The following is a 27,083-nucleotide window of genomic DNA, read 5'->3' as shown; positions in this document are numbered from 1 at the left end:
GAGGGGGGAGTCTGGAGGAGAAATGCCTGGGACCTTGAAACCCCAGAGCATTGCCCTGGGGGAGGGCAAAAGAGCAGGCAGAAAGCAGCATGGGCCTAAGACCTGCCCCAGGCCCAGGCACCACAGGTGAGTGTATTTCCTTCTTGGCCCTGACCCTCCAGCAAACACAAAGCCTCGCTCTTCCAGAGGGAGGGACCAGCCCACTTACAACATGGAAACCCTTTTCTGCTCAAAGGGCGACCTAGAAATCTCCAAAAGCAGATCTCTAAGCTCCTGTTTTTAACTGGGTTTTCTGAACAAGGGAGCTGAGGTGCCCTCTCCCCGTGAGGCAGTGAGTTCAGGTGGTTTACCTCTGAGTCTTCCTCCAGGGTGCTTTCTCCTCTTTACCCCAAATTCCCCAAACTGTGGTCTAAAGCTTCCCTTCCTCTAAGAGTGTTTCATTTAAGAAACAGGACAAGGGTATGGAGGGGAGGGTTCCTCCACAACAATTTTCAGTAGGGTAATTCAGCTCTTGGCTACTCCCCCTGAAGAAGGGGAAGGGTATCTCTAAGATCTGTTCTTTCCAAAAGATGGAACTGTCTTATTATCTGTCTTCCTCCTCAGTCATATAATCTATTTTGTCAGTGTCTCAGGCTCTCTTCCTTTATGTTGGCAGGAGACTTTGAGGAGGGGGTTGCTCAGTGCGAGGGTCTAGGGACAAATGTACCCAAAGCACACAGAGCCAAGATCTTGGGTGGCTTATAGGTAGGAGAGGCTCTCCCCAATCTTCAACAGAGACCAGCTCCTCTTCCCACTGAGCTCAATACCAGGTACTGGAAAATCCCACCTGATTCTCTGGCTTTTGCCATTATTACAAGGAGAGGCACTCACAATTTGTTTGTAATTTTACTCTTTCCTGCAGCCTTTGCAGGGTCCCTTTAGAATCTTGCAACAAATGGAGCCGGGGGCGGTGACACCTCCTCCCGCCTGCTTCTTTGATAATTGAGGGAACATCATGTTGAGATCTCACACTCGTCATCATTTGATAAAAAGCTAGGTTTAACTAGCCACTGACACAGATGATTTAGGGGGAAATTATATATTTTTGGGAGGCGGCGCTGCTGAAATCCACAGGCTTCATACAATTCCAAACAAAGCCCCACATATGACTTCAATTACCACCAAACATTTCCAGTTCCCCTCCCCCAACATAAACCAACACAAGCAAACACTTCGAAGTAGGGGTTCTAACTTAACTTTCTCCCTTGTCCGGAAGACAGCCAACAAAGGGTGGTAAGGCACCATTTCTCCCATCACCATTTAGCTAAGAAAGCAAGGTCCAGGGCTGGGAGCACTCTTCTCTGCCCCACCCCCAACCAAGTAGGTAAGGGGGAGAGGGGAGGAGGAGGTGTGGTTTGGTTAAACTAATAAAATGTTACAATCCTGTTAAATACAATTAAAAGGATAGATCTCTCGAAGATAATTAAATGCACTTTATTATTATGATTATTAGCTTTTAATTTACACTGTTAAGAAATGGGAGATGGAGAAAACTGAGTTATGTGGCATACTTGTATTCAAACCAATTCTTTGGAATTAAAATTCTAAAATATTCCAAATAGTTGAGGGAAATAATATGTGTTGGAAACTGGAGTTCTCACACCAGCAAAGATACTTTCAGACATCACTTCTCAGGAAGTTAAGAGAAGTCTTGACAGGCCAGGCACTGTGGCTCACGCCTGTAATCCCAGCACTTTGGGAGGCCGAGGCGGGCAGATAATGAGGTCAGGAGTTTGAGACCAGCCTGGCCAATATGGTGAAACCCTGTCTCTACTAAAAATACAAAAATTAGCAAGGAGTGGTGGCGCACGCCTGTAGTCCCAGTTACTTGGGAGGCTGAGGCAGGAGAAATGCTGCAGTGGAGGTTGCAGTGAGCCAAGATCGCACCACTGCACTCCAGCCTGGGCGACAGAGCAAGACTCCGTCTCAAAAAAAGAAAAGCCTTGACTTTATTTGTAGGGGCTCAGGTGAAGATAAGAAACATCTGCTTTAAACATCCTATCAATCTTGTGATATAGAATGTAATGTAAACACTCAACCCACCCCCACAGCCACAAAGGGCCTGTCCAGAGACTTCTTCTAAAGCAAAGATACCACCTTTTTTTTTCATTTTTTTCTGGACAAGTTTTAAATAAACCAGTCTTTTTCTCAAAGGAAAACTAAAAAGCCCACCAGCCCATCAGTCCCCTCCCTCCAACCCACCCGTCTTTATCACTTTTTGAAAAAAATAAGCCCCAAACAACAACAAAAACCCACACAAACCAACCCAGAAACTGCTAACCTGAACGCCAGAGACTTTGGCTGCGGGGGGTGAACAGACTGCAGGGAAAGAAGGGAAGAGATGCTAGGAGGTCTCAAACTCCCCAGATTTGCAAACAACTGCTCAAAGGCGAATGCTTCCCCTAGACATGCAGGGAGGCAGGATCAGTACTCCTGGTGGGGTGTATGTTGGTGGGGGCTGTTTCAAAACACACTTCAAAAAGCATTTTCGGGCCACTAGAAGCACTTGGTGCAGCGAATTGAAAAGAAGAGAAGCCAGAGAGGAGAAAGATCCTCCAGCCTGCAGGGGAGTGGGCCAGGGGGTGGAAGCCATTCCTCACCGGATCTCTGCCCTCTCCCCACAAGCACACCCCGACCCCGATTTTTTTTTCCACGTCTTCATCTCTGTTGGGACTTTTCCAAAGAGTGAGTGAAGAAGACAGGACAAATGAGTAGGGAAAGAAAAGGGGGAAGGAAACAAAACGAATCCAAGCCCTGTTCAAAAATATCCAACGGCTTCCACAGGCCCAGCGTCAGAGGAGGCTCACAAATTTGGCTTTTATATTAGTTGAATGGAACAAACTCCTAACGACTCAAAGCCAACAAAAACAGCGCTCAGGCTTGGGTGCCTCTCCCAGCAGGCCCAGCCCTGCCATATCACCAAAAAACTCCAAAAGTGGGGAGGGTTTTGAAGGGCACTGAAGAAAGAGAACCCTCCCCCCAACTACACCCCCCAACACACACACACACCTCATTTTTCAGCCCTGGCGCCCACACCCCTGTTTTTTTTTCCTTTTTTCTTTTAAATAGAAAATATATATAATTAAATTTACAAAGACTATTTACAGTTTTAATTACAAACCTTGTGGGGGTGTTGGGCAGAGAGTTCTCTTTTAAAAAGCAACCTAAAAGTGAAATGGTTTCTAACGTTTTTTATTTAAAAAAATAAAATACGGAGTCTGTAGGGGCCCCACCCCGGGCGGAGGAAAGCGCCGCGCGGTTCCGGCCTGGGGGCGCCCCTCACACGGTGGTCTCGCCGTGCCGGCTGTTGGTGAGGCGAGTGTAGAACTTCCTCCACGAGTGCAGCGTCTTGCCCGACCAGATCCAGAAGCCCGACGTGATGCCCACGATGAGCGTCATGAGGTATTTGATCATGTAGACCGTGAAGTCGGGCGACATGCGCGGCGTGTAGTGCGCCGGGCACGGGATGGCCAGGCTCTTGCAGTGCTGGCTCACCCACGAGCGCTCCCAGTGCTCGCGGAAGGCCTGCTCGTAGAAGTAGCAAGCGATGACGATGGTGGCGGGCACTGTGTAGAGCACGGAGAAGACGCCGATGCGCACCATGAGCCGCTCCAGCTTTTCGGTCTTGGTGCCGTCGTGCTTCATGATGGTGCGGATGCGGAAGAGCGACACGAAGCCGGCCAGGAGGAAGGACGTGCCGATGAACAGGTACACGAAGAGCGGCGCTAGCACGAAGCCCCGCAGCGGGTCCAGGCTGTTGAGGCCCACGAAGCACACGCCGCTCAGCAGGTCGCCGTCGATCTGGCCCATGGCCAGGATGGTGATGGTCTTGACGGCCGGCACGGCCCAGGCGGCCAGGTGGAAGTACTGAGAGTTGGCCTCGATGGCCTCGTGGCCCCACTTCATGCCGGCTGCCAGGAACCAGGTGAGCGACAGGATGACCCACCAGATGGAGCTGGCCATGCTGAAGAAGTAGAGCATCATGAAGAGGATGGTGCAGCCCTCCTTCTTGGTGCCCTGCACCACCGTGCGGTAACCGTCTTCGGAGAAGCGCTCGTTGCACACCACGCGCTCCTGGAGCACGAAGCCCGCGATGTAGGCCACCGACACCATGGTGTAGCAGCCCGATAGAAAAATGATAGGCCGCTCTGGGTAGCGGAAGCGCTGCATGTCTACCAAGTACGTGGTGACAGTGAAGAAGGTGGAGGCGCAGCACAGCACCGACCAGGTGAGGATCCAGAGGCGCGCGAAACGCGTCTCCTCCTGTGAGAAGAACATGGAACCATCGGGCCGCGCGGGTTCGCAGGGCGCAGCACAATCACGCTCGCCCAGAAACTTGTAGCTGAGATAGGATGGCACCTTGAGGACGCGCGGGCAGTGGAAGGGGTGCTCCAGAGTGGCGTAGCGCGGGGGAGCGCCGCCGCCGCCCGGGCCACCCGGGGTGCCCCCGGCACCCGGCTGCAGTCCCGGCGGCGGCGCGGTGGTGAGTAGCGCGGGCGCTCCGTCCTCGGAGTGGTTCTGGCCCACGCAGATCTGCTCGGCGCCGTGGCGCGGGAAGTGCTCGCAGCGCAGGCGCTCGGGCCACTGAAAACCGAACTTGTTCATGAGCGCTTCGCAGCCCTGGCGCGCGCGCTCACAGATAGAGCGGCACGGCGGGATGGCCTGTTCCAGCACGGTGCACACGGGTGCATACATGGAGCACAGGAAGAAGCGCAGTTCGGGCGAGCACTGCACCTTCACCAGCGGATAGAACTGGTGCACCTCCAGGCCTGCGTCCTCCTGGTTCGTGTGGCCCAGAAGGTTGGGCATGATGGTCTGGTTGTAGGCGATGTCCGTGCACAGCGGGATGGAGATGGGCTGGCAGAAGCCGTGGTCCGGAATGGAGATGCCCTTCTCCCCGTGGAACTGGGCCGGCCCGGCGGCGGGCAGCAGCAGCAGCGGCAGCAGCAGGCGGGGCAGGGCGCTGCGGGGCCGCATGCTGGCCGCCGCCCCCCACCCGGCTCCTTGGCGCCCCCCCGCCCCCGCCCCCAACCCGGAGACTGCGCTCCTTCCCAGCCGCCGCCTCGCTGCGGCTGCCGCCTCCCGCGCCTCTTTGCAAACTTTGCTCGCGGCCGCAGAGTTGGGGAGGCCGGGCGGGGGAGGGGGCGGTGCGCCTGCCCGCTTGCTTGCCGCGGTCGGACTGAACCGCCGGAGACACCGCGCGCCGCTGCCCTCTCTCCTCTTCCTCCTCCTCTCGCCTCTCAGCTCCCCCTCTCCCCTCCCTTCTGCACCCAGCGACTTCTTTGTGCCTCCTCCAGCCCTCACCTCGGCCTCTCCGATCCCAATTAGTCGGTTTCAAGGGGGCCCCCGCTGGCGGCCCCGCCCTCTCCTCAGCCCCCCAAAAAAGGGATCCTTGAAACCGCCCCGTCGAGCTCTAAGCACCAACCCAAAATGTGCTTTCGGCCAATCAGATTTAAACCCGAGGACCAGGCCCGAGGGCTGGATTGGTCGACCACAACATAATGAGATCAGAAACCAGATGCCAACAAAACTTTCCCCCCCTTTTGCTTTTTAAAGAGACAAGCTATTATTATATTAAGGGATGTTTGCGCAGCCCGGGATTTCTCCGGAGTTGCCGCAGCGAGATCGGGGGACACTACTCGACCCTGGCTCACTCCTCTTCTCGGGCCGAGGCGCTCTGCCGGGCGGGGACTCTTTAAACCCTTGCTCCCGCCCCCGATCCTCGAACCCCACCTATTCCTAGTCCAATTTTTCAAATCGAGTGAAAAATCTCAAATTTAAAAATTAAAACAGACTTTAAAAAAAAAAACTAACAATTTACAAAGACCTTTTCCGTCTGCTCTTTCTGGAGCCCAGGCGAAAGTTTCACTTCACTTTACACGTAGACCCCTCGCCCTCCCCCTCCACACATCCTTAAAAAACCCTCTGAAAAATGGGAGCCTGTCTCTTTAAGAGACTCTTAAAGGGACGAGGACTCCGAGGCGTAATTGCCCCGTAGCCAGCACAAAGGAGCCCATTATGGTTCTTTGTGTTCGGTGGCACCTCAAAGTGAGAAAACTCAGGAACTCGGAGGCCCGGAGCTGGAGGGTTGGGGCGGGGGGCTTGGAGGGAGCGAGGAAAAGGAGAATGGCCCGGAGCTGCGGCTTCTCCCTCCCGCTTCTTCCGCGGCAAATCTTAATTGTGCAAAGTAAAGTTTAGTTGCCCTAAGGAGGAGGCCTTAATCGAAAGTTAATGGTGGGGGGCGGGGGGGTGACGGGCAATTTTGAGTGAAGGGACGACTCTCTTAGGCCTGACGAACGTTTGGGGGAATTTTCCTTCTGCCTCCCCACCTCTATCTCCGCCCTCTAAAAGCTTCCAGATCCCGTCTCCAGGGCGAGAGGGGAGTTTTACTCAAATCTTAAGTGGTTTCACACCAGAGAGGGGTGGCGTGTGTGACGCGGGAGGAAACTGGGGGGTTGTGGTGAATTATCCCCTCCACATCTCTCACCTGGTAAGGGGTGGGGTGTGGCCAGCAGGGTTCCTGCTACTTTTAGAATTTTTTTTCCCTTCTGGGATTTTAACTTTGGGAAGGGGTCGAGGAGGAATTTGCATGTAAATCTCCTGGGCCTGATACTGGATGATGGATCAATTATTTTCTGTTGTCTCTCCCGAAGGACAGGGGAAAGGGGGGACTTAAAAAGAAGAAAGAAAATTGTTTAGAAAGCCCCTTTGCTTCACAGTATGGGCCAAATCCTCAGTCTGGTGAAATGTTTCTTGCTCCAATATAGAAAAGAATTGTTTTAAACAACAACAGCAGCAGAAGAAAAATAACAAAAAGAGGAAAGGAGTAGGGAGAAGGAAAAAATATTCTAAGTAGATGGATACAAAGGGATCCCGGTTTGACAGGATTCAAAAAAAAAATTTTTTTTCCTGATTGAATGAATGATATAAAGATGTTCCGGTTTCTTACAACTTGAAAATGTTCCTTATTACATTCTGGGGAAGTTGCCTTTTCCCTACACCAGGATGAAAGTTTTCCTTCAAGATTGGGGTGTAAGTGGGTGTCGGGGGGGGGGGATATGCCTTTTTTTGTGCATCCCATTTCCAGCCTACCCATCTCTATTCCACCAGCAAGCCCATTTTCTCTCAGAGCAGTCTAAGAATGGGAATGTTGTCCTCTCTCTGCTCCATCTGAGCCTGAGCTTTTGGTCCTCAGATCTCCTGCCTAGTCCATCTCAAAGCATCTTGAGAGCCGGTACCAAACATGGAAGCTGAGCAGTGGAAACAAAAATGAATGACAGGCTCCCATACTCCATTCAGGAAGCTCGCAGTCTGATAGGAAATTGAGAGCAAATCTCCAATGTAAACGCAGCATCTTCAATTTCCTTCCATGACAAACCCGTTTTCCTGGCCTAGGGCCAGATCTGAATGACAGTTATCCCCTCTCCAGCCACCCCAAGGCAGACGGGGAGCTGGGGAGCTGGAAACAGGAAATAGAGGACAATCTTCTATTCACTCAGGCAACCTTTCATTCCTTCAACACACTTTTATTCTTATTTCAAACCACCATAATAGGGGCTATGGAGAATGTGGAAAAGGATGACAGCATCTGCCCTTCAAAAATTTATAGTAAGCCGGGGGCAGTGGCTCATGCCTATAATCCAGCACTTTCGGAGGCCGAGGCGGGCAATCACCTGAGATTTGAGACCAGCCTGGCCAACATAGTGAAACCCCGTCTCTACTAAAAATACAAAAATTAACTGGGCATGGTGGCGCATGCCTGTAATCCCAGCTACTCAGGAGGCTGAGGCAGGAGAATCGCTTGAACCCAGGAGGCAGAGGTTGAAGTGAGCTGAGGTCGCGCCACTGCACTCCAGCCTGGGTAACAGAGCGAGACTCTGTCTCAAAAAAAAAAAAAAAAAAAAAAGAATTTATAGTAGCCCAGAAGAAAAGTGATTCCACGAAGATGTTACACTTGTCTAGCATTTGTACATGAAATAAAGAGAAATCATGGTATTTCATGTTTACTCTTGCCTTTCATGTGAGGGACCTGAGTGTGAACAGGACCAGAACCTGCATCTTCAGATTACAGGCCTACCTACAGCACTTCTCATTCTGCCAACCTGCCTCTTGAGTACAGGAGCCCTGTAACTAAAGGATGTAATTTGTTATTTGATAGATACAGCACTTAGTTCTGAGTTTTTAAAAATTAGCTTGGGCAGGATGCAATGGCTCATGCCTTTAATCTCAACACTTTGAGAGACCAAGGCAGGAGGATTGCTTGAAGCCAGGTTTGAGACCAGCTGGGACAACAAAGTGAGACCCCTGTCTCTACAAAAATTTTAAAACATTAGCTGGGCATGGTGGTGCATGCCTGTGGTCCCAGCTACTTGGGAGGCTGAGGTGGGAGAATTGCTTGAGCCCAGGAGGTTGAGGCTACAGTGAGCTGCCATCATGCCACTGTGCTCCAGCCCAGGCAATAGAGTGAGACCTCTAAATAAATAAATAAATTAGCTTGGTCATTGACTTGGACCAGATTTGTAACTCTGCCACTAACTGTACAGCCTTGGAACAGTCACTTTACTTCTTTTAACCTCAGTTTTCCCATCTGCCAAGTAGGAATAAACCAACAGATTTTAAAAATGTGAGATTCCACATCCAAAATAATTTCAGAATGACAAAAATACATTTCATAATCATAAAGCGCCTCTTAAAACAAGAAGTTACATTGAATTAAATATTTATTCAGCAGGCATCCTGGGAGACCTAGGGTAATTGCTACCCTTTTTTTTTTTTTTAGATGGAGTCTCGCTCTGTCGCCCAGGCTGGAGTACAGTGGCACAATCTCGGGTCACTGCAACCTTCACCTCCCAGCTTCAAGCAATTCTCCTCTCTCAGCCTCCCAAGTAGCAGGGACTACAGCCGGGAACCACCATGCCTGGCTAATTTTTGTATTATTAGTAGAGACAGGGTTTCACCATGTTGGCCAGGCTGGTCTCGAACTCCTGACCCTGTGATCTGTCCACCTCGGCCTCTCAAAGTGCTGGGATTACAGGCATGAGCCACTGCGCTCAGCCAATTGCTACCCTTTTTTGAGCTCCTACTAAGTTCTGCACATGTATATGCCTACAAAGTGGGTATTGTTTTTTGTTTATAGATGAAGAATCCACCTTAGGTGAGATCTGGCAACTTTCCCAAAGTCACATAGTATGTGGCAGAGGTGAGATTGAAACCCAGGCCTGTTTGGCTCTTAAAGCTGTGTTCTGTCTCCTGCATCACATAGCCCCTAATGTCTGTAAGAATTGTGTGGTCTTATTCACTTAACAAATTTATGGTCAGGCACAGTGGCTCATGCTTGTAATTCCACTTTGGGAGGCTGAGGCAGGAGGGTCACTTGAGGTCAGGAGTTTGGAACCAGCCTGGGCAACATAGCCAGAACTCATCTCTCTTTTTTTTTTTTTTTTTTTGAGATAGAGTCTCACTCTGTCACCCAGGCTGGAGTACAGTGGTGCGATCTCAGCTCACTGCAACCTCCACCTCCTGAGTTCAAGCGATTCTCCTACCTCAGCCTCCTGAGTAGCTGGGATTACAAGCACATGCCACCACACCCAGCTAATTTTTGTATTTTTAGTAGAGACGGAGTTTCACCGTATTGGCAAAGCTGATCTCAAACTCCTGACCTCATAATCCGCCCACCTCGACCTCCCAAAGTGCTGGGATTACAGGTGTGAGCCACCATGCCCGGCCGCATCTCTTTAAAAAAAAAAAAAAAATTACACTGAGTACCAGACCCAACCCCTTGTTCCTATGGAGCTCATGTCCTAGTGGGAGACACTCACGTTGACTGCACAGTCACTGATATGGATGTAAAAGTGCCACGGGATTAAGTGCTGTGAAGGGAAGATCTGTAGTTCTTTGAAAGCATAATTAGGGAGGGAATCTGACTGAGTCGGGGAGGGCAAGAGAGGCTGTGTGGTTGGAGTGAGGAGCAAAGTAGGACGAGGTAAAGAGGCCAGCAGGGATCAGAGTTGCAGGGCCTCACAGATCATGTGTGAGGTGTTGGATGTAGAAACATGAACTCACAATCTAACAGGGAAACAGACATGTAAACAGACAAGGCAGGGACAGGCATTCCAGACAGAGGGAACATTGTGTGCAAGGGCGTGGTGGGGTGAAACAGATGGAATAGGGAGGTAGCACAAGACTTTGGCCCTATGAGAGTCCCACGTGCATCTAGGAGAACAATGGCAGAGGAGGCTTCAAGTAGTCAGAGATCTTGGATACCTTGCACACGGTCTGGGCTCCTGGAGATGAGGATATACTGGAGAGTTTTGGGAAAGGAAGGGGTCACATTTGCATTTTAACTAGTGCATTTGGGCAGTTTTGAGGAGCATCATGCCAGGAGCCTGAGATACCAGTTACAGATTGATCATAAGAGACCAGGCCAGAAATGGTGAGGGCAGGAACTGAGATGTGACAGTGCGGATGGTAAGGAGAGAGAGAGAGAGTAAGGGAAGAGATCAACCAAGGCTCTGACCTAGGTGCCCTAATGCCATTAACCAGGCTGGGAAATGCAGGGAAAGGGCAGATAATGAGTGCAGTCATGCAAGCCTGGTCCTATGGCACATCCAAGAGAAGGTGTCCAGAAGGCAGGCGAATAATCTAACTCAGTGCTCAGGTCAGAACTCTGGGCTAGATTTAGATCTGGCACCTTCAGCCTATGTCTGATGGTATGAGCGTGGCTAAGATCATCTAGAGAAGATGGATTGGGTGGGAAGGCCAAAGCTTTGGGGATGTCAACATTTAAAGGCCCTGGGGCCAATGAAGAGGGAGACTGAGAAGAGGTGTTTGGACCAGCAGAGATTCTAGCCAACATGAGGATGTCACAAGGTTTGTTTCTTCTGGGTCTGAGAGCTTCAAGTCAGGTTTTTGTGTTCTGTCTTTGTTTTTGTTTTTGAGACAGGGTCTTGCTCCATTGCCCAGGCTGGAGTGCAGTGGCTCGATCTCACTCATTGCAGCCTCTGCCTCCCTGGTTCAAGGGATTCTCCTTCCTCAAGTAGTTGGGATTACAGGTGTCCACCACTATGCCCACCTAATATATATGTATTTTTTATTTTTTTTTGAGACGGAGTCTCGCTCTATCCCCCAGGCTGGGGTGCACTGGCTCGATCTCAGCTCACTGCAAGCTCCGCCTCCTGGGTTCACGCCATTCTCCTGCCTCAGCCTCCTGAATAGCTGGGACTACAGGCGCCCACCACCATGCTCGGCATATTTTTTTGTATTTTTAGTAGAAACAGGGTTTCACCGTGTTAGCCAGGATGGTCTCAATCTCCTGACCTCGTGATCCGCCTGCCTCAGCCTCCCAAAGTGCTAGGATTACAGGCGTAAGCCACCATGCCCGGCTAATTTTTGTATTTTCAGTAGAGACAGGGTTTCACCATGTTGGCCAGGTTGGTCTCGAACTCCTGACCTCAAGTGATCTGCCCACCTCAGCCTCCCAAAGTGCTGAGATTACAGGTGTGAGCCACTGCACCTAGCCCAGAATTTTTATTTTTCTTATTTCAGTTGTGAGAATTAAATGAGACAGCATATGACACTCACTATGACCTGGTGCTAGGCTAAAAGCTTGGTAATAGTAGCTATTATTTTATCCAATAGATTATTGAGCACCTACTATATGCAAAGCAGATAGTCTGCAGAGACTCAGCCTCCAGCTTCAGGGAGCCTACAGTCTAGGGGGCCACATTCTGCTATCGCTCCCTAAGGAATATTTCTCTTTAGTCTTGGGCTTCTGCTGTGGGCTGGGAGCCTAAGTGTCCCCAGTGCACAGAAGTGCCACTTCTCCCCCAAACCCCAAAGTACCACTGTTAATCATGTCTGCTTACAAATCTGATATCTAGGACCAGGTGGAGTGGTTCACACCTGTAATCCTAGTACTTTAGGAGGCTAAGGTGGGAGAATTGCTTGACCCAGCCTAGGCAATATAGCCAGGCCCTATCTCTACAGAAAATTTTAAAATTATCCTGGTGTGGTAGCATGCACCTGTAGTCGCAGCTACTCAGGAGGCTGAAGTGGGTGGATCACTTGAGCCCAGAAGTTTGAGGCTGCATAAGCTATGATCGCCCCACCACACTCCAGCCTGGACACAGAGTGAGAACCCATCCCCCCCCCAAAAAAAAAAATCTGATACCTGGGATAATTGTTGGGTACCTACTGTAAATCTGCTGCAGGGTCCATCCCCCTATTCTGCAGGATGGGCTTGGCAGGAGCAGAAATCTCAACCTAACGGGAAAGCAGAGAAAATAGCTGTTGGAGTGGAAAGAAACCTGGTCTGGGGCTCCAAATGTCTGGGCTGCAGGCCTGGCTCCAGCCCCACTGGCCCATTACCTTAGGCAAGTCACCGTCCCTTCCTTAGCTGCAGCTTTTTCATCTGTAGAAAGGGATCATAAAACGATTTATTGATTTTACCCTTGAGCCAGATGTAGGAGGCTGTGAGAATATGATGCTTGGATCATTGAAACTCTCCTTGCTTCATGCCACCCAAACAAGATGAAAGACTTGTGTGTCACAGATAAGTGAAATGACAGTCAGCAACATCCAACACACACAGGCGTGCTCAGGAGAGGGGAGGACGGAGAACTTCTCCCCGCTAAGGAAACCCGGGGAGATTGCCTAGGGCTCCCACTCCCCGAAAAATATCCTCCTGTCTCTGGCCTTTCACCTTCCCCCAGTCACAGTTTAGGTAATCACACATGTCCAGATTTCCTTGCATATTTTCCTCTAGAGCCCTTGCTTTCCAGAGAAGCCGTCCCCTCTCTCTGTCCTTGAGGGCTAATCTAAGGGACAATGCCTGGTATGGTGACTCCCAGGGGAATTCCCCCTGCTCCAGTAAGCCTGGCAGAGGACAGGTCCCCTCTTTGTTTCCTCAATTCTGGGTCAGTGTTCTTTCCTTTTCAAAGCACTGAGGTCCCTCCACCCTGAAGAGGGAAGGGCTATGTGTATCTGTTTAGGAGACAGAGATCAAGGAAGAGGACTTAATTTCAGATACTTTAGGAGCCTCAGTGGTTTTATTCTCTAAGCAAAAATATTCTGCTCTAAACGGGGTGGGTCCTAGACACTTCGTGGAAAACAGGTCTGAGCCTTCAGAGAATCAGTCTCCTTGGCTCCCCTCTCCCCTGACCCACACAGTATGCCTCTGCTTTAGATGAATTCACCTTTCCTCCTCTCTCCCTGAACCTGTCCATCAAGAACTTGAATCCGCCCTCAGGTGAGGTATCAAATTCCTTCTCCCTGCACTCCATCCTCCATTTAGATCTCAGGGAAATGATGCTTAGAAATGGGCCACAGACCAGGCACGGTAGCAATCCCAGCACTTTGGAAAGATGAGGCTGGTGAATCACTGGAGCCTAGGAGTTGGAGACCAGCCTAGGCAACATGTCAAAACTGTCTCTACTAAAAATAAAAAAATCTTAAAAATAAAAATAGCCTGGTGTGGTGGTGCATGCCTATGGTCCCAGCTAATCAGGAGGCTGAAGTGGAAGGATCACCTGAGTGGAGGCTGCAGTGAGCTGTGATCCTGCCACGGCACTCTGGCCTGGACAATGGGAGTGAGACACTATCTCAAAAAGAAAGAAAAAAAGAGAAGGAGAGAGAAATAAAGTAAGAGAGACACAGAGAAAGAGGAGAAAGAGAAAGAGGGAGAAAGAGGAAGGAAGGAAGAAAGGAAGAAAGGAAGGAAGGAAGAAGGAAATAAAGAAATGGGCCACCAAATAATCAGGAGACCTAAGACTCCTGGAATTCCAATTCCTGACAACTTGTAGGTTCCTTCAGTGCACCCTGCCCCACCCCTGCCAAGTTCCAAGGCTGCCCCTGGCTTTGGGGCAGAGGAGGAAGGAGACTTAGCAGAGCATAGCTGTTACCCCTTTATCTATCCAATATCCTTCTTCAAGGTCTCTGGCAGGCAAAATGGGCCATAAAAGGATTAAACAGATGTAACAGATGATCTATTAATTAAGGGCCTTAATTGGCCCAAGCCTGGGCTGAGCAAGACCAAGGTGTGGGCTGCTCAGAGCCAACTGGGGAAACGGGATCTAGAAAGCCAGTGCTAGGTTTGGCTAGTGAGGTTCTTGGGTGACTCTGCCTTCTAGAACAGGAAATAAATGTCCCTGGGAATGAATGGTTTTGATATTTTGTCTTCCAGAACATTTTAGAACCTAATGCCAAAGGGAGAGGAATAGGGAAGCCTGAATCATAGCTCTGTAGATATGGAGGGGTCCTTGGGGTGATGGGTGTGGGGGTGCTCCCTTGGGAGGGAGGAAAAGGTAGGTTGGCTTCCCAGCTGGAGCTCCCCTCCTGCTCCAGCGGAGCCCCACTCTTCCACCCTGGCTGCCCCCCTCCCATCTTCTCACTCTGCTCTTTCTTTTCCCCCTTCCTCCTTTTCTACTCCTCCTTCTCCCTCTTGCTTCTCCCAGAATGTCTCTCCTTTCTCTCCAGGCTGGGCCACCTCACCCCCTCCCCTTCCCCTTTCCTGTAACTGAAGCTGTTGTTGGGAGTTGGAGAAGCTGGGCTGGTTTGAAAGGAGGCCCTGCTGCTTTTCAGGGAGGAATTGAAACTGTGGAGCTGGGGGTGAGGGGAGGCAGCAGAGGGGGAGGGGGGTGACTTGAGAAATCAAAGCGGCTGCAACTCCATCTGGGAAACCAACTTTGATTTACTAGCAAGGACCTGGCTCTCCCACTACCCCCACCCTTGCCCACTCCCCCTCCTTCCCTGGACTTTGCTTTGTGGTGATAACTGGGGGATGGGGGGACGGACCCCCTCCCAACCTGGAAGCCTGCTCTTGCCCTGGGAGGACCGGCCTAGAGGAAGAAGGCCTGTGGGACTCTGCTCAGTCAGGCTGCAGATGCGGCTGAAGGGGGCCCAGCATCTCAGGAACTGGGTAGGAGAATGGATACCCCTGGGAAGGAGGAAAGCCTATTGGCCAGGCAGCCTGGCCCAGGCAGACTCAGCCCTGCTCTGGCTTGGGGTGACCCCCTCCCTGAGATGTGGGGCTGGGATGGGGGCACAGAGGAAGAAGGCCAGAGCTTTTTAATTTATCTATGGCCTTCCCCTCAGAACTGGGGGGCTTAGGGGCCAGGGCTGCCTGGTAAGAGCCAAGAAAAGAAAATGACTGAGAAGGAAAAACGAAAATCTATTGTAATAGACTATTTTGTGTTGAAATTCAATGTGAGCTATGGAGGACATTGGGTTCTGGTAGGGACCTGAGGCCATTTTGTGTGGAAGTGCCACCTTTCTCCTCCCTTCCTCTCTTGTACCCTCTGTTTCACTTTTCTTCTCCTCTGTCTAATTCTTAAACCCCTCAAGGTTGAAGGCGCTCTCTAACCAAACCCCTGCAATCAAAATAGGATCCCCAAGGTCCTAAACCCCCGGGGCCAGGGCGGAAATTCAGAACAAAATGAGTCATAACTTCAGGAAATGCTTATTCATGTTGTCGGCTGACTCCATCCAGTCCTCTTTGGTGGGGTGGTGAGTTTAAATCCCTGGACTCCTGGGTGCTAGGCAGAGCCCCCCTTCTCCTAAGCCTCCATCACAGCAGCATTTTTCAGGGTTCAGCATCCAACTTTCAGGACTAGCTCTTAGGAGAGAAAGGGACTAATTCAGCACAAATCTAACCTTTTCTGAGCTCACTGCAGTGTCTGGGACTGCCCCATTAGAGCTCCTGCCCAGGGACAAAGTTTCTGAAAGCTGAGTCCACGTGCATCAGGATTATGGCAGGAGGGGAAATGGGAACTGGGGTTTGCCTGTTAGGAATATAGATTCCTGGGCCCTGCCCACTGATCCAAATATACCATCCCCAAGTGATTCGTATGTGCACTCTAAAGCTATCTGCTTTCCAAACCTCCAGACCATTCAATTAGCTTTCAGAGCCCTAGTTACTTTTTTTTTTTTCTCTTCCAGATGAGGTCTTGTTCGGTAACCCAGGCTGAAGTATAGTGGCACGATCACAGCTCACTGCAGCCTCAAACTCCTGGGCTCAAGAGATCCTCCCACCATTCCCACCTCCTTCCTCCAAAAACCTCACCTCTCAGCCTCCCTTGCAGCTAGAGCTCTGGATGCAAAATGTGCTTATTTGAGATTTGGAAGGTGGAAGGGAAATGAGGTCATGTTCTTGCTGCCGTGGCTATTTCTAGTGATCCTGAGGTGCAGTTACCTTGGCTTAGTTACAAAGGAAGCCTTTTTTTTTTTTTTTTTTTTTTAGATAGAGTTTCAGTCTGTCCCCCCAGGCTGGAATACAATGGTGGGAACTTGGCTCATTGCAACTTCCCCCTTGCGGGCTCAAGCGATTCTCGGGCCTCAGCTTCCTAAGTCGCTGGGATTACAGGTGTGCACCATCACACCCAGCTAATTTTTGTGTGTTTAGTAGAGACGGGGTTTTGCCATGTTGGCCAGGCTGGTCTCAAACTCCTGGCCTCAAGCGATCTGCCCGCTTTGGCCTCCCAAAGTGCTGGGATTACAGGCATGAGCCACTGCAACCGGTCCCAATGGTAGCCTCTTGATCCCCCTACCTGCTTGTGGCAGAGGTAGCAGTTTCTACTGGAGGCTCATCTCTGTGGCTTCGTGACAAAGTCTACTCCTCCAGGCCATCCAAGTTTCACAAACACCTAGTTTCCTGCTTGTTTTAGTCGGCTTGGGCTGCCATAACAAAATACTACATATTGGATAGCTTAAATGACAGAAATTTATTTTCTCATAGTTCTGGAAGCTGGAAATCTGAGATCGGGATGCCAACATGGTTGGGTTCTGGCGAAGGCTTCCTTCCTGGCTTGTAGATGGCCACCTTCTCAGTGTTCATGTGGCCTATCATTGGTGTGTGTAGGTGGGGAGAGAGAGAGATTTCTCTCTGTTCCCCTTATAAGGCCACCAATCCTATCAGATTAGGGGTGGGGACCTTCCAACCTCGTTTAACATTAATTACCTCCTAAAACCCCTATCTCCAAATACAATCACATTGAGGGTCAGGGCTTTAACATATGAATTTTGTGGGGCCATAATTTAATTTGGTCTATATGTATTGCTTTTTTTTTTTTTTTTTTTTTTTGAGACAGAGTCTTACTCTGTCGCCCAGGCTGGAATGTGCACTGATGCGATCTCGGCTCACTGCAGCCTCGACCTCCCAGGATCAAGCAATCCTCCCATCTTGGCCTCCTGAGTAGCTAGGAGCACAGACACATGCCTGGCTAGTTTTTTCTATTTTGGTTAGTGATGGGGTTTCATCACGTTGCCCAGGCTGGTCTGGAACTCCTGAGCTCAAGTGATCCACCCGCCTCGGCCTCCCAGACTGTTGGGATTACAGGCATGAGTCACTGCACCTGGCCTGAATCTCTTTTTTGATAAAACACCTAGAGCCATTCCACTACTGTAAATCCTTGAAGTCCCCTTCTCTGTGGTGCTTCCCTGATACCACCCCTGTCCTTTCCCTGAGTTGATGTTTATCTTACGGCAGTTAGCATGTGGCATGTGTTACCTACATATGTCTAACTACAGCCTCCCCACCGCCCAACAAGATAATCTCTTGAGGGCAGAGGCTGTGTCTTAGTTTTTGTGCATACCTTAGTGCCTTGCACATCATAGGCACCCAAGAAAAAATTGTTAAATGAATCAATGCTCTCTGTAAATAGGGCAAGGTCTGAAGAACTCCCTGAGCTGGGTAATCTAGAGACACAAGCATCCTGCCCTGGACAGTGAGCCCAATTCCCTTTCCATACATTCTGCCCTGCCTCTGAAACCCACACTTAGGGAGGGGAGAAGCTCAGCTCTGAGGATGAAAAATGAGCAAGGTTTCTAGGATCCAGATTTCTAGTCTCCAGTTTTGACAAGTATCTAGTTTCTCAAAGCCACATTTAATTACAAATATGCCCTGTCCCTACAACAACAACAACAAAAAATTAGCTGAGCATGGTAATGCACACCCATAATCCCAGCTACTGGGGAGGCTGAGGCAGGAGGACCTCTTGAGCCCAGGAGGTCGAAGCTGCAGTGAGCTGTGATTGCAGCACTGCACTCCAGCCTGGGTGCCAGAGCAAGATCCTGTCTCAAAACAAAGCAAACAAACAAAAACAAATCTATTCTGATCTCCAATCTGAGAAGGGGTGAAGTGACAAATAAATCTGACATCATTGTGAGAACCCATGAAGTGGACGTAGGACACCTGAATGCTCATGTCCTGGTCTTGGTGCTTAATGCTTTTCTGACCTTCAGTGAATCTTTTTACTTCTTTGAGTATCAGTTTCTCCATCTGAAGAATGGGCACAATAAGTCTGTCCTGTTCCCTGTGAAGTGAGGACGGAATGAGAAACTGGATTTGTAGGGACAGTTGCTTTGGGAAAGGAAGCTCAGATGGTACATGCTGCTCTTTAACCCGGAAGCAGAATATTAGCCAGAGGTCAGCCTGGGAGCCTGGACACAGGCACCTAGGAGAGACCTAGTCACGAGGCAGCATGCTAGGCAGACCACTGTTCTGGACTTGGACTCAATGGATTCAGCTCTGCTTTCTCACTGCATTCCCTGAGATAGGTCACTCTCCCTTTCTGAAGCTCCGACTCTTCATCGATAAGATAGGGACACTAATCTTCTCTTGAAGGGTGGGGAAGATAAGATGAAGCGGTAAGTGACTTCACATAGTGGATGCTCAATATAAGCCTTTAGTGTTGGTTTTTCCTGCTCTCCCTAGATCAGGCAGAGGCAGCTGGAGAAGGAAGTTTGCCAGGGAGTTGGGGCAGGTGTCAGACTTCTAAGACCCTGGGGTTGGTTGCTTTCTCCCGTGACTGGATCACTGATTAATCCTTGAGGAATCTCGAGGCCTAAGGGTTGGTAGTCTAGAGGGACAAATATGTGAATGCTGGTTAAAGAAAGAAAAAATCTACAAGGGACTTCAGTTTTGGGGACAGATTGATATAGCCTCTTTGAAGCTGGGGCTGACCCAGTCACTCTGCAAGCATCTGGTTGTGCATACCTTAGTGCCCCCCCTCCAAACTCTTCCAAACATCTCTAAGGGTCCCAAAAGGGTAGAAACGGACTCATTCAGAAGTGAAGAAAGAGATCAGGGCCTCAGCTCTCCATAGCTCCTGTCAGGCCCCTTGGAAGGAGCCTGAATGTTGGGGCGGCTTGTAGGGGGGACTCCAATGATGGAACCGGGAGAGGCAGTTCCTACCTTGTGGATGGGGTCACTAGGAAGGGAAGAAAAACCCTTCCCTCCTCTCCCTGGGAAGCTTTCCTTCCCTGCAGCTGGTGCCCCAAGGATCCCCGCCCCCCTATCCCAGGCCCTTCCCTTAGAGAGAGCCTGCTGAGCCTGGAATGAGAAGAATCTGAACTACAAACAGACCTCCCAGAGGCACCCCCAACTCTTCTCTAACCACTCCTAGCCAGCAAAAGGCTGGCTTCCTGGAGCGGAGGCAGGACTGGGGTTTGGGCCTTGGAGAAGGGGCCTAGGTGGGGGCGGTGGGGGGATATTTTTTCCTGGAGAGAGAGGGGAGGGAAAGGTTGAGGTCAATATAGGGACTAGGTCATACAAGAACCATTTTCCAGGCAGGGCACGGTGGCTCAGCACTTTGGGAGGCCGAGGTGAGCAGATCACTTGAGGCTAGGAGTTTGAGACCAGCCTGGCCAACATGGTGAAACCCCGTCTCTACTGAAAATACAAAATTAGCCGGGTGTGGTGACAGGCGCCTGTAGTTCCAGCTGTTTGGGAGGCCGAGGCACAAGAATCACTTGAATCCAGATCGCGCCACTGCACTCCAGCCTGGGTGACAGAGCGAGACTCCATCTAAAAACAAACAAACAAACAAAAAACCCACCATTTTCCAAACCAAAAATCATCAGAACCAGCAAGAATATACTTGCAGGGGCCATGAAATTGGGGGTGTGAAATTAAGCCTGCCCCAGAATGATCCAAGCTATGAGGTCTGTGCCCCAAGAGTGACAATCAATTGCCCAAACCCAAATACAACCTAGGAAGACAGAAAGAACCTGTTGGCGCCCCTGCCCCCACCTCCACCCCCACCCCCTTGGCCTCTCTCTCTTCCTGTCTGAAACATTCAGTTGAGGTGGCCTCCAGGGACACGCTCTCCCAGCCCTGTCTGGGCTGCATAACTGAGTCTGAGAAGCCTGTGAATGGGCTTTGGGGAGTTGGGGGCAGGGGTTGGAAGCAGAGGGAAGAAGGAGAGACCAGCCAAAAGGACAGATGGCACAGAGCCAGAGGAGCCCCTCATGCCTGCCACACTTCCCCAGACCCTGGCCTTCTGCCCACTGTCCCCCTAGCATCCCTCCTCTCACCTGGACCCAGTTTGGGGCTTTGATGTGAGTCAGCCAGGGCTGTCAGTGCCCAGGGATGCCAGGCAGTGTACCAGTGGGGGAACCCTGGGGAGGGGACCAGGGAGGAGAGGCTGCTGGAGCTGGAAGCTGCCTTAGGCACGATGACCTCTTTGCAGGGGCCTCTCTCTCCAGCTTGTATAACACAGCTCCTGCCAAGGGTGGTATAGAAAGGCACAGAGCCCACAGCGGGCTGGGGAAGGCCGCTGAAAAGGCAGCTTAAGGGCTTCCTGCTGGGTGAGATGGATTAGGGGCCTGTGGGGAGGGAGCCGGGCAGTGAGAAAGGCACCGGCCCAGCGCCAGAGCCCCTTGGCCAAGACCCTCTGGGAGCAGGAGGCCCTGGGTGTCTGGCAGGAGGCAGTCAGATCAGCATCCTCCACTTGGCCGAGGGGCTGGGAGGATGGGGACCCAGCCAGGGCAACGCACAGGGATGGGGAGCTAGACCCCAGGGCCCCCAAAATAGAGGGGGGAAGGAACGGAGGAGACATTTCTCGATGAACAAGTGGACTTCTAGCAGGAAAAGGGAGGAGAGGGAAAGAACTGACTTGCCCAGCGATTCTACCCGTGTCGTCCCGCTGCCTCTCAGAGTGAAGGTGTCATCCCAGAGGTTTTCTGCTGGGAGGGGAGGGGACAACCCTTCCTATCCTCCAGCCAGCCCTCTACTTCTCAAGGACCCCAGTGTGGAGCTGAGAGAAGGGGACCCACATGGTCCTAAAGTTTCCACACAAGCATTGATTTAGGAGAAGAGTCCAGGTGGCCACTAACACAAGCTGTGCTATTCAGAAACCCTGGGTGATACCTTGGACGGTGACAGTCTCCGGCTGGTTTTGCTCTGGCCTTGGGCTCCATTTGTGTAGTCCATGAGATGGGATCTCTGAGGCCACACCATGGAGTGGGATGAGCATTGGCAGAGGTGTCAGGGGATCTGACTTAAGCTCTTGGAATCTTGGTTTTTTTCACCAAATATAGAAAAGAAGAGTCTGTTCCATTGATTAGATAGTGTATCATTAAGAGATGACACGTGGCCCAGAGTTGTGGCTCGCGCCTGTAATCCCAGCGTTTTGGGAGGCTGAGGCGGGTGGATCACTGAAGGTCAGGAGTTTGAGACCAGCCTGGCCAACATGGTGAAAGCTCATCTCCACTAAAAATACAAAAATTAGCCAGGAGTGGTGGCAGGTGGTAGTCCTAGCTACTCAGGAGGCTGAGGCAAGAGAATCACTTGAACCCAGGAGACGGAGTTCGCAGTGAGCCGAGATTGTGCCACTGCACTCCAGCCTGGGCGACCAAGTGAGATTCTGTCTCAAAAAAAAGAAAAAAGAGAAAGAGATGACACGTGCATTGTGGAAATTGCAAAGTGTGATATGGACATGAGGTATCACTATCCCTGAAGTGCTTGTGTGTGTGTATCCATCCTTTTGATGGATGTTCCAGGGGAGGGGAGGGAACACACTGAGAACCAGGGACTGCCATACGGGATGCGTTGCATCTTTCCATATCTTCACAAGGATTTTGAGAGGATGATATTGTCCCCATTTTACAGATGAGAAAACCGAGGCTCAATAGCTGATATAATTTGCCCAAGTTTATAGAAGCTCATAAAAGGGGGCATTTGAATTAGAAAGCAAGATTCTCAGGTCTCTAACAGGTTATGTGGCCCCAGGGTCTGGAAGCATTATTCGTAGGTCTCTATGTTTAGAGCAAAGATTTCCCCAAAGGTTTGAGTCCTTCTTCTCCCTCTGATTAGGCTCAGTTAGGAACTAACTTGGATTCACAAAATCCATCTCCCCAGAGTACAAAGGGTTAGGGAGGGTTTGCAAAGTGGGTGAGAAAGTCTGAAATGGGCCCAGATGACCAGATAAGATACACGTGGCCACTGGGGACATTCTCTAGAAGGGGCTCCAGGGATGGGTACTTCAGCCTCAGGGCATCCGTGGATCAGAACTGCCCTGTCTCCCATCTCAGCGGGGCCAGCCCCCTTCTTTGTGCTCTTTTTTTTCCCACAGTCCAGCAAGGGGGGTACTGGGATCCCAGGCCCACCCCCTCCTGCTGGGCAGCACCCCATCAACCCCCACATAAAAAGCTTGAGAGTGGAGAAGGAGGGGGGCATTCTCACTCTGAGGAGGCCTCGGCACCCTTCTCCCTTTCTGGGGAACAAGAAACTTGCTGATGGCTTGGGCCCCTTCCCCAGCCCCTGGCCCCAGCCCTGGCTCCCCCAGACAAAAAGCTGCTTTACATGAGAAGAGCGGGCTGGCCTGGCCTTACCCGGGCACTCAAAGAGGCGGTAGCCCCTGACAGCCGCGAGACTGCCCCTTCCCCCACGCCGAGGCCTCGTTTAGTTGCAATTAGCAATTCTTTGCATATCCCCCCACGGGGCTGAGAGGGACGCTCGCCCTCACCTCCCAAACCCAGCCTGCAACCTTCCGAAGCCTCCCAGCCACGGCTCCCATCACTCTCCTCCCTCCTCCCTCCTCCCTAGTCTCCTCCTCGCTGCCCCACCCCCAGCTTGCAAACTAGCTCATTGGCTTCCTGAGTTCTCCAAAGAGGGAGGCACCCAGAAGGTCCAAACCTAGGGTGCTCAGGGTCAGGGTGGGGGTGACCCCCTCCTCAATCCACACTGCCCCTTCCCTCCTCCTTTCCCACTTGCCACCCCCTCTCCAAATCAGGCATAGCTTTTGGATCACTGGGAGGGGAAAGATAGAGGGAAAAGACGTTTTCAGAAGGAGACCTGGGGCTCACGCCTGTAATCCCAGCACTTTGGAAGGCCGAAGAGGGCGGATCATGAGGTCAGGAGTTCGAGACCAGCCTGGCCAGCACGGTGAAACCCCCGTCTCTACTAAAAATACAAAAATTAGCCAGGTATGATGGCGCACACCTGTAATCCCAGCTACTCGGGAGGCTGAGGCAGGAGAATCACTTGAACCTGGAAGGCAGAGGTTGTAATGAGCCGAGATCACGCCACTGCACTCCAGCCTGGGCGACAGGGGGGAAAAAACAACAACAACAAAACAACAACAACAAAAAAAAGAAAGAAACAGATCTGAGGGTAAACTGGTGGCGTAGAGGTTCGGGGTGCTTGAGGAGGGGAGGAGGCTCTGTCTCGGAGGGAGTCAGGGACTCACCTCTTCTCAGGCTGGTGGGCCTCTCCTTCATTCAGAAGGGCTTCTCTGCAGGGCTAGGGACCTAGAGCCCTCTGATGCCACACCAGCCAGGCAGTGGTAGGGTGATGCAGCTTTGGAAAATGACTAAGAGGAAATAGAACCCCAGAGCTCTGTTTAGGCTCACACAAATCCACTCCTCAGTATTTGGTCCACCTGAGGTGGGCGTGGGGGTGGGGGTAGGGTAGGAGAGGGAGAGTCAGGAACATCTTCAAGTCCTTGATCCACATTAGTTGTCCCCAGGGCCCTCCCCTCCACTCCCCCAAGTCTCTCGTGGACTTTTCCTGTCCCCACCAAGGGGAGCCCCTGGTACAGCGGGTGCTCTAGAGCTGGCGGAGAGCAGGGGACCAGCGAGGCCTGCACTCCCCACACCCACAGGACCTTCCTTTCCCTGTGGACTGAGACCAAGCATCCCTGGGGGAGAAGACCCCTTCTTTCAGCAATCCCATCCTTCAATTCTGCCCTGGCCTTAAGTGGGGGTCTGTGGGGAGTGGGGTATGATGTGCAACAAACACTTGTGGTCTACCTGGTAGTTAAGGGGCAGAGCAAGGCAGAGGGACTAAGCCCCCTCCCCTCGGGTCATCTCAGCTCCAAGTGTGGCTTTTATGGAGGACTCATGGATTCCTGGCTGGTATGCTGCTGGTGAGGGACATCTCCTAGGGGTCTCTAGGATTTATGAAAGGAAGAAGGCAGGACTGATTTAGAGGCATAGCAGAGGCTCATCGTTGAGCTGAGATGCGCTGGGTTATTTGGGGTGGTCCTCTCCCCATTTTAAGTATTGTAGTGTACCCTGCACTAGGGGGTGGGCAGGCATGGCTTAGGTTTAAGAGATAAAGGAGAAAGATCTGGCTCCTTTTGAGAGGTGAAGCTAGCTGGACTTCCTGGGTGGAGTGGGGACTTGGAGAACTTCTTGGCTAGCTAAAGGATTGTAAATGCACCAATCAGCACTCTGTAAAAATGCACCAATCAGTGCTCTGTGTCTAGCTACAGGGTTGTGAATGCAGCAATCAGCACTCTGTAAAATAGACCAATCAGCAGGATGTGGGCAGGGACAAATAAAGGAATAAAAGCTGGCCACTCCCCCAATTCCCACTCCCACTCCCAGCCAGCAGCAGCAACCCGCTTGGGTCCCCTTCCCTGCTGTGGAAGCTTTGTTCTTTCGCTTTTCCCCATAAATCTTGCTGCTCTTCACTCTTTGGGTCCATGCCACCTTGAAGAGCTGTAACACTCACTGCGAAGGTCCACGGCTTCATTCTTGAAGTCTGTGAGACCAAGAACCCAAGAAGCCTGCAAGACCAAGAACCCATGGGAAGGAACCAACTCCAGACACACTTTTAACAACCTGTGATGGGCTCTCAAAACTCACATCTTAGGCTGGCGTGGTGGCTCACGCCTGTAATCCCAGCACTTTGGAAGGCCAAGGTGGGTGGATCACGAGGTCAGGAGATCGAAACCATCCTGGCTAACATGGTGAAACCCCGAATCTACTAGAAACACAAAGAAATTAGCCAGGCATGGTGTTGCCCCTGTAGTCCCAGCTACTCAGGAGGCTGAGGCAGGAGAATGGTGTGAACCCGGGAGGCGGAGCTTGCAGTGAGCTGAGATCGCGCCACTGCACTCGAGCCTGGGCGACAGAGCGAGACTCAGAAAAAAAAAAAAAAACCTCACATCTTTGGAACCTGGCCTGACATCTCAGAACCAGGGAGAAAACTGCAGATTGACTCTCAAAGAAGGGGTTCATTGGAGGCCTCAGGTGTTTCTAGAGAAGGAATCACTCATGATTATTTCCTAGGGCATTTGCCTCCCTTTCCCTTCAGAAGTCCCCAGCCATTGTTTGGGAAGAAAAAGTGCCATTTGTTTTTTGTTGTTTTGAATTTTTAATTTTTAAAATATTTATATTTTATTTAAAAAAATAGAGACGAGGTCTCACTATGTTGCCCAGACTGGCCTCGAACTCCTAAGCTCAAGCAATCCGCCTGCCTTGGCCTCCCAAAGTGCTAGGATTACAGCCGTGAACCACTGCACCCAGCCTAAAAGTGCCCTATAAATGAAAGAAGGGATGTAAGTTCCCAGCTGGAGGTGAGGGGGTGGAAGAGGTAACTAGGAAAGCGAGAACTGAGGTCCTAGCCGATGGGAGAGAGGCACCATCTCGGGCTTCCTCCTCCAAATCTATCCCTGAGGCTTTCACTACAAGCCTGGATTCCAGTTCCTCACCAGGGCCGGGCGAGGCTGGGCTTCTGGACCCCTGGGACCCTGCCTCATTCAGCTTGCTGAGAAGTTCTGGGTCTCTGGACCTGTGAAGCCCTCGTGGCCACCCACCTCCCCTGGGAGGAAGGAATTGAATGGGGGTCAAGTGTTGGGAGGTCTGGACAGGAAGCAGTTGTGAGCCAAAGGCAGGAAATGCTCCTTAGGAGCTGTCCTCCCACAGCTAACGCCTCTGAGATTGTTCACAACCCTCCCCTCCAGAGCAAGGAAATGGGGACGGAGGGAGAAGGAGCCAGGGGCCCTGCCACTCACTGCCACCTCCCATTCCTGCTCGCCAATTTCCCTAGTCTGTCCAGGTCCAGACCCTCCCCAGCCTGAGGTGTCTGGAGCTCCATCCGGCTGAGAGCCCCTCTGTCTGGTCCCACAGTCAAGGCGCTCACAGTTTGTGGTCAGCAGGCCTTGTCTCCCTCCACTCACCTGGGAGCACTGGGCACCCAGTCCCACTGCTGGCTGGCCTTGCCTCCCTGGCCTTTGCTGTTTTGGCCTTCGCGTTTCCCTCTGCTCTTCTCCCCAGGGCAGAGTCCCACAAATCTTTAGAAATACAGTGGAACCTGGAATCCGCTGAGACAGCTTCCCTGAAACTCTTTCCCTCAGGAGTTCCCGCCTCTGAGTTCCTACACCAAGTTGTTCTCACTTCTTAAAACACAGACCACATGTTCCCCTGCTTTAGAATATTCAAATGATCCTGTCTGTCTTCCACTGAGCTGAGAGTTCCCAGAGCAGCTCTGCCCCACAGAAATAAGATGGAAGTCACAGATGCCATTTAAAATGTTCTATCCAGCCTGGGCAACATAGTGAGATCTCACCTGTTAAAAACAAACAAAAACCTACATAAAAGTTAGCTGGGTACAGTGAGGCATACCTGTAGTCCTAGTCCCAATGACTCAGGAGGCTGAGGCAGGAGGATAGATTGAGCCCAGGAGTTTGAGGCTATTGTGAGCTATAGGAAAATTAATTTTTTGAGACAGGGTCTCACTTTGTCGCCCAAGCTGGAGTGGAGTGGTGTGAACACAGCTCACTGAAGCCTCGACCTCCTGGACTCAGGCAATCCTCCCCCACCCTCAGTCCCCACAAGTAGCTGGGATTGAAGGTGTGTGCCACTATGCCCAGCTAATTTTTGTATTTTTTGTAGACACAGGGTTTCACCACGTTGCCCCGGCTGGTCTCGAACTCCTGAGTTTAAGCGATCCACCCGCCTTGGCCTCCCAAAGTGTTGGGATTACAGGCGTGAGCCATCGTGTCTGGCTAAAATTAATTTTAATAATATATCTTATTTAACCC

The 27,083-nt window shown here is 51.2% G+C and overlaps 2 protein-coding genes and 1 long non-coding RNA gene across 3 annotated transcripts in view; 1 reads left to right on the top strand and 2 right to left on the bottom strand.

Annotated features, from left to right (window-relative positions):
* The window catches only part of LOC129051404 (uncharacterized), a 90,824-nt gene extending 64,366 nt beyond the window's left edge, over positions 1-26,458 (bottom strand). Inside the window, exon 1 of the long non-coding RNA XR_008515625.2 lies at positions 26,220-26,458. This is a non-coding gene — a long non-coding RNA (uncharacterized LOC129051404). The remainder of the gene's footprint in view (positions 1-26,219) is intronic.
* FZD2 (frizzled class receptor 2) lies at positions 1,063-5,437 on the bottom strand. Its single transcript, XM_002827431.6, has one exon. It carries the CDS (start codon positions 5,014-5,016, stop codon positions 3,319-3,321), a length of 1,698 nt encoding a protein of 565 aa, XP_002827477.1. The 5' UTR covers positions 5,017-5,437; the 3' UTR covers positions 1,063-3,318.
* GPATCH8 (G-patch domain containing 8) overlaps positions 14,850-27,083 on the top strand; it is a 150,653-nt gene continuing 138,419 nt past the window's right edge. Inside the window, exon 1 of the mRNA XM_002827432.6 lies at positions 14,850-14,953. The gene's annotated coding sequence lies outside the window, so the exon portion shown is untranslated. The remainder of the gene's footprint in view (positions 14,954-27,083) is intronic.

Source organism: Pongo abelii, chromosome 19 (genome assembly GCF_028885655.2).
Source record: "Pongo abelii isolate AG06213 chromosome 19, NHGRI_mPonAbe1-v2.0_pri, whole genome shotgun sequence".
Taxonomy (NCBI): domain Eukaryota; kingdom Metazoa; phylum Chordata; class Mammalia; order Primates; family Hominidae; genus Pongo; species Pongo abelii.
This window is presented reverse-complemented; position numbering and strand designations above follow the sequence as displayed.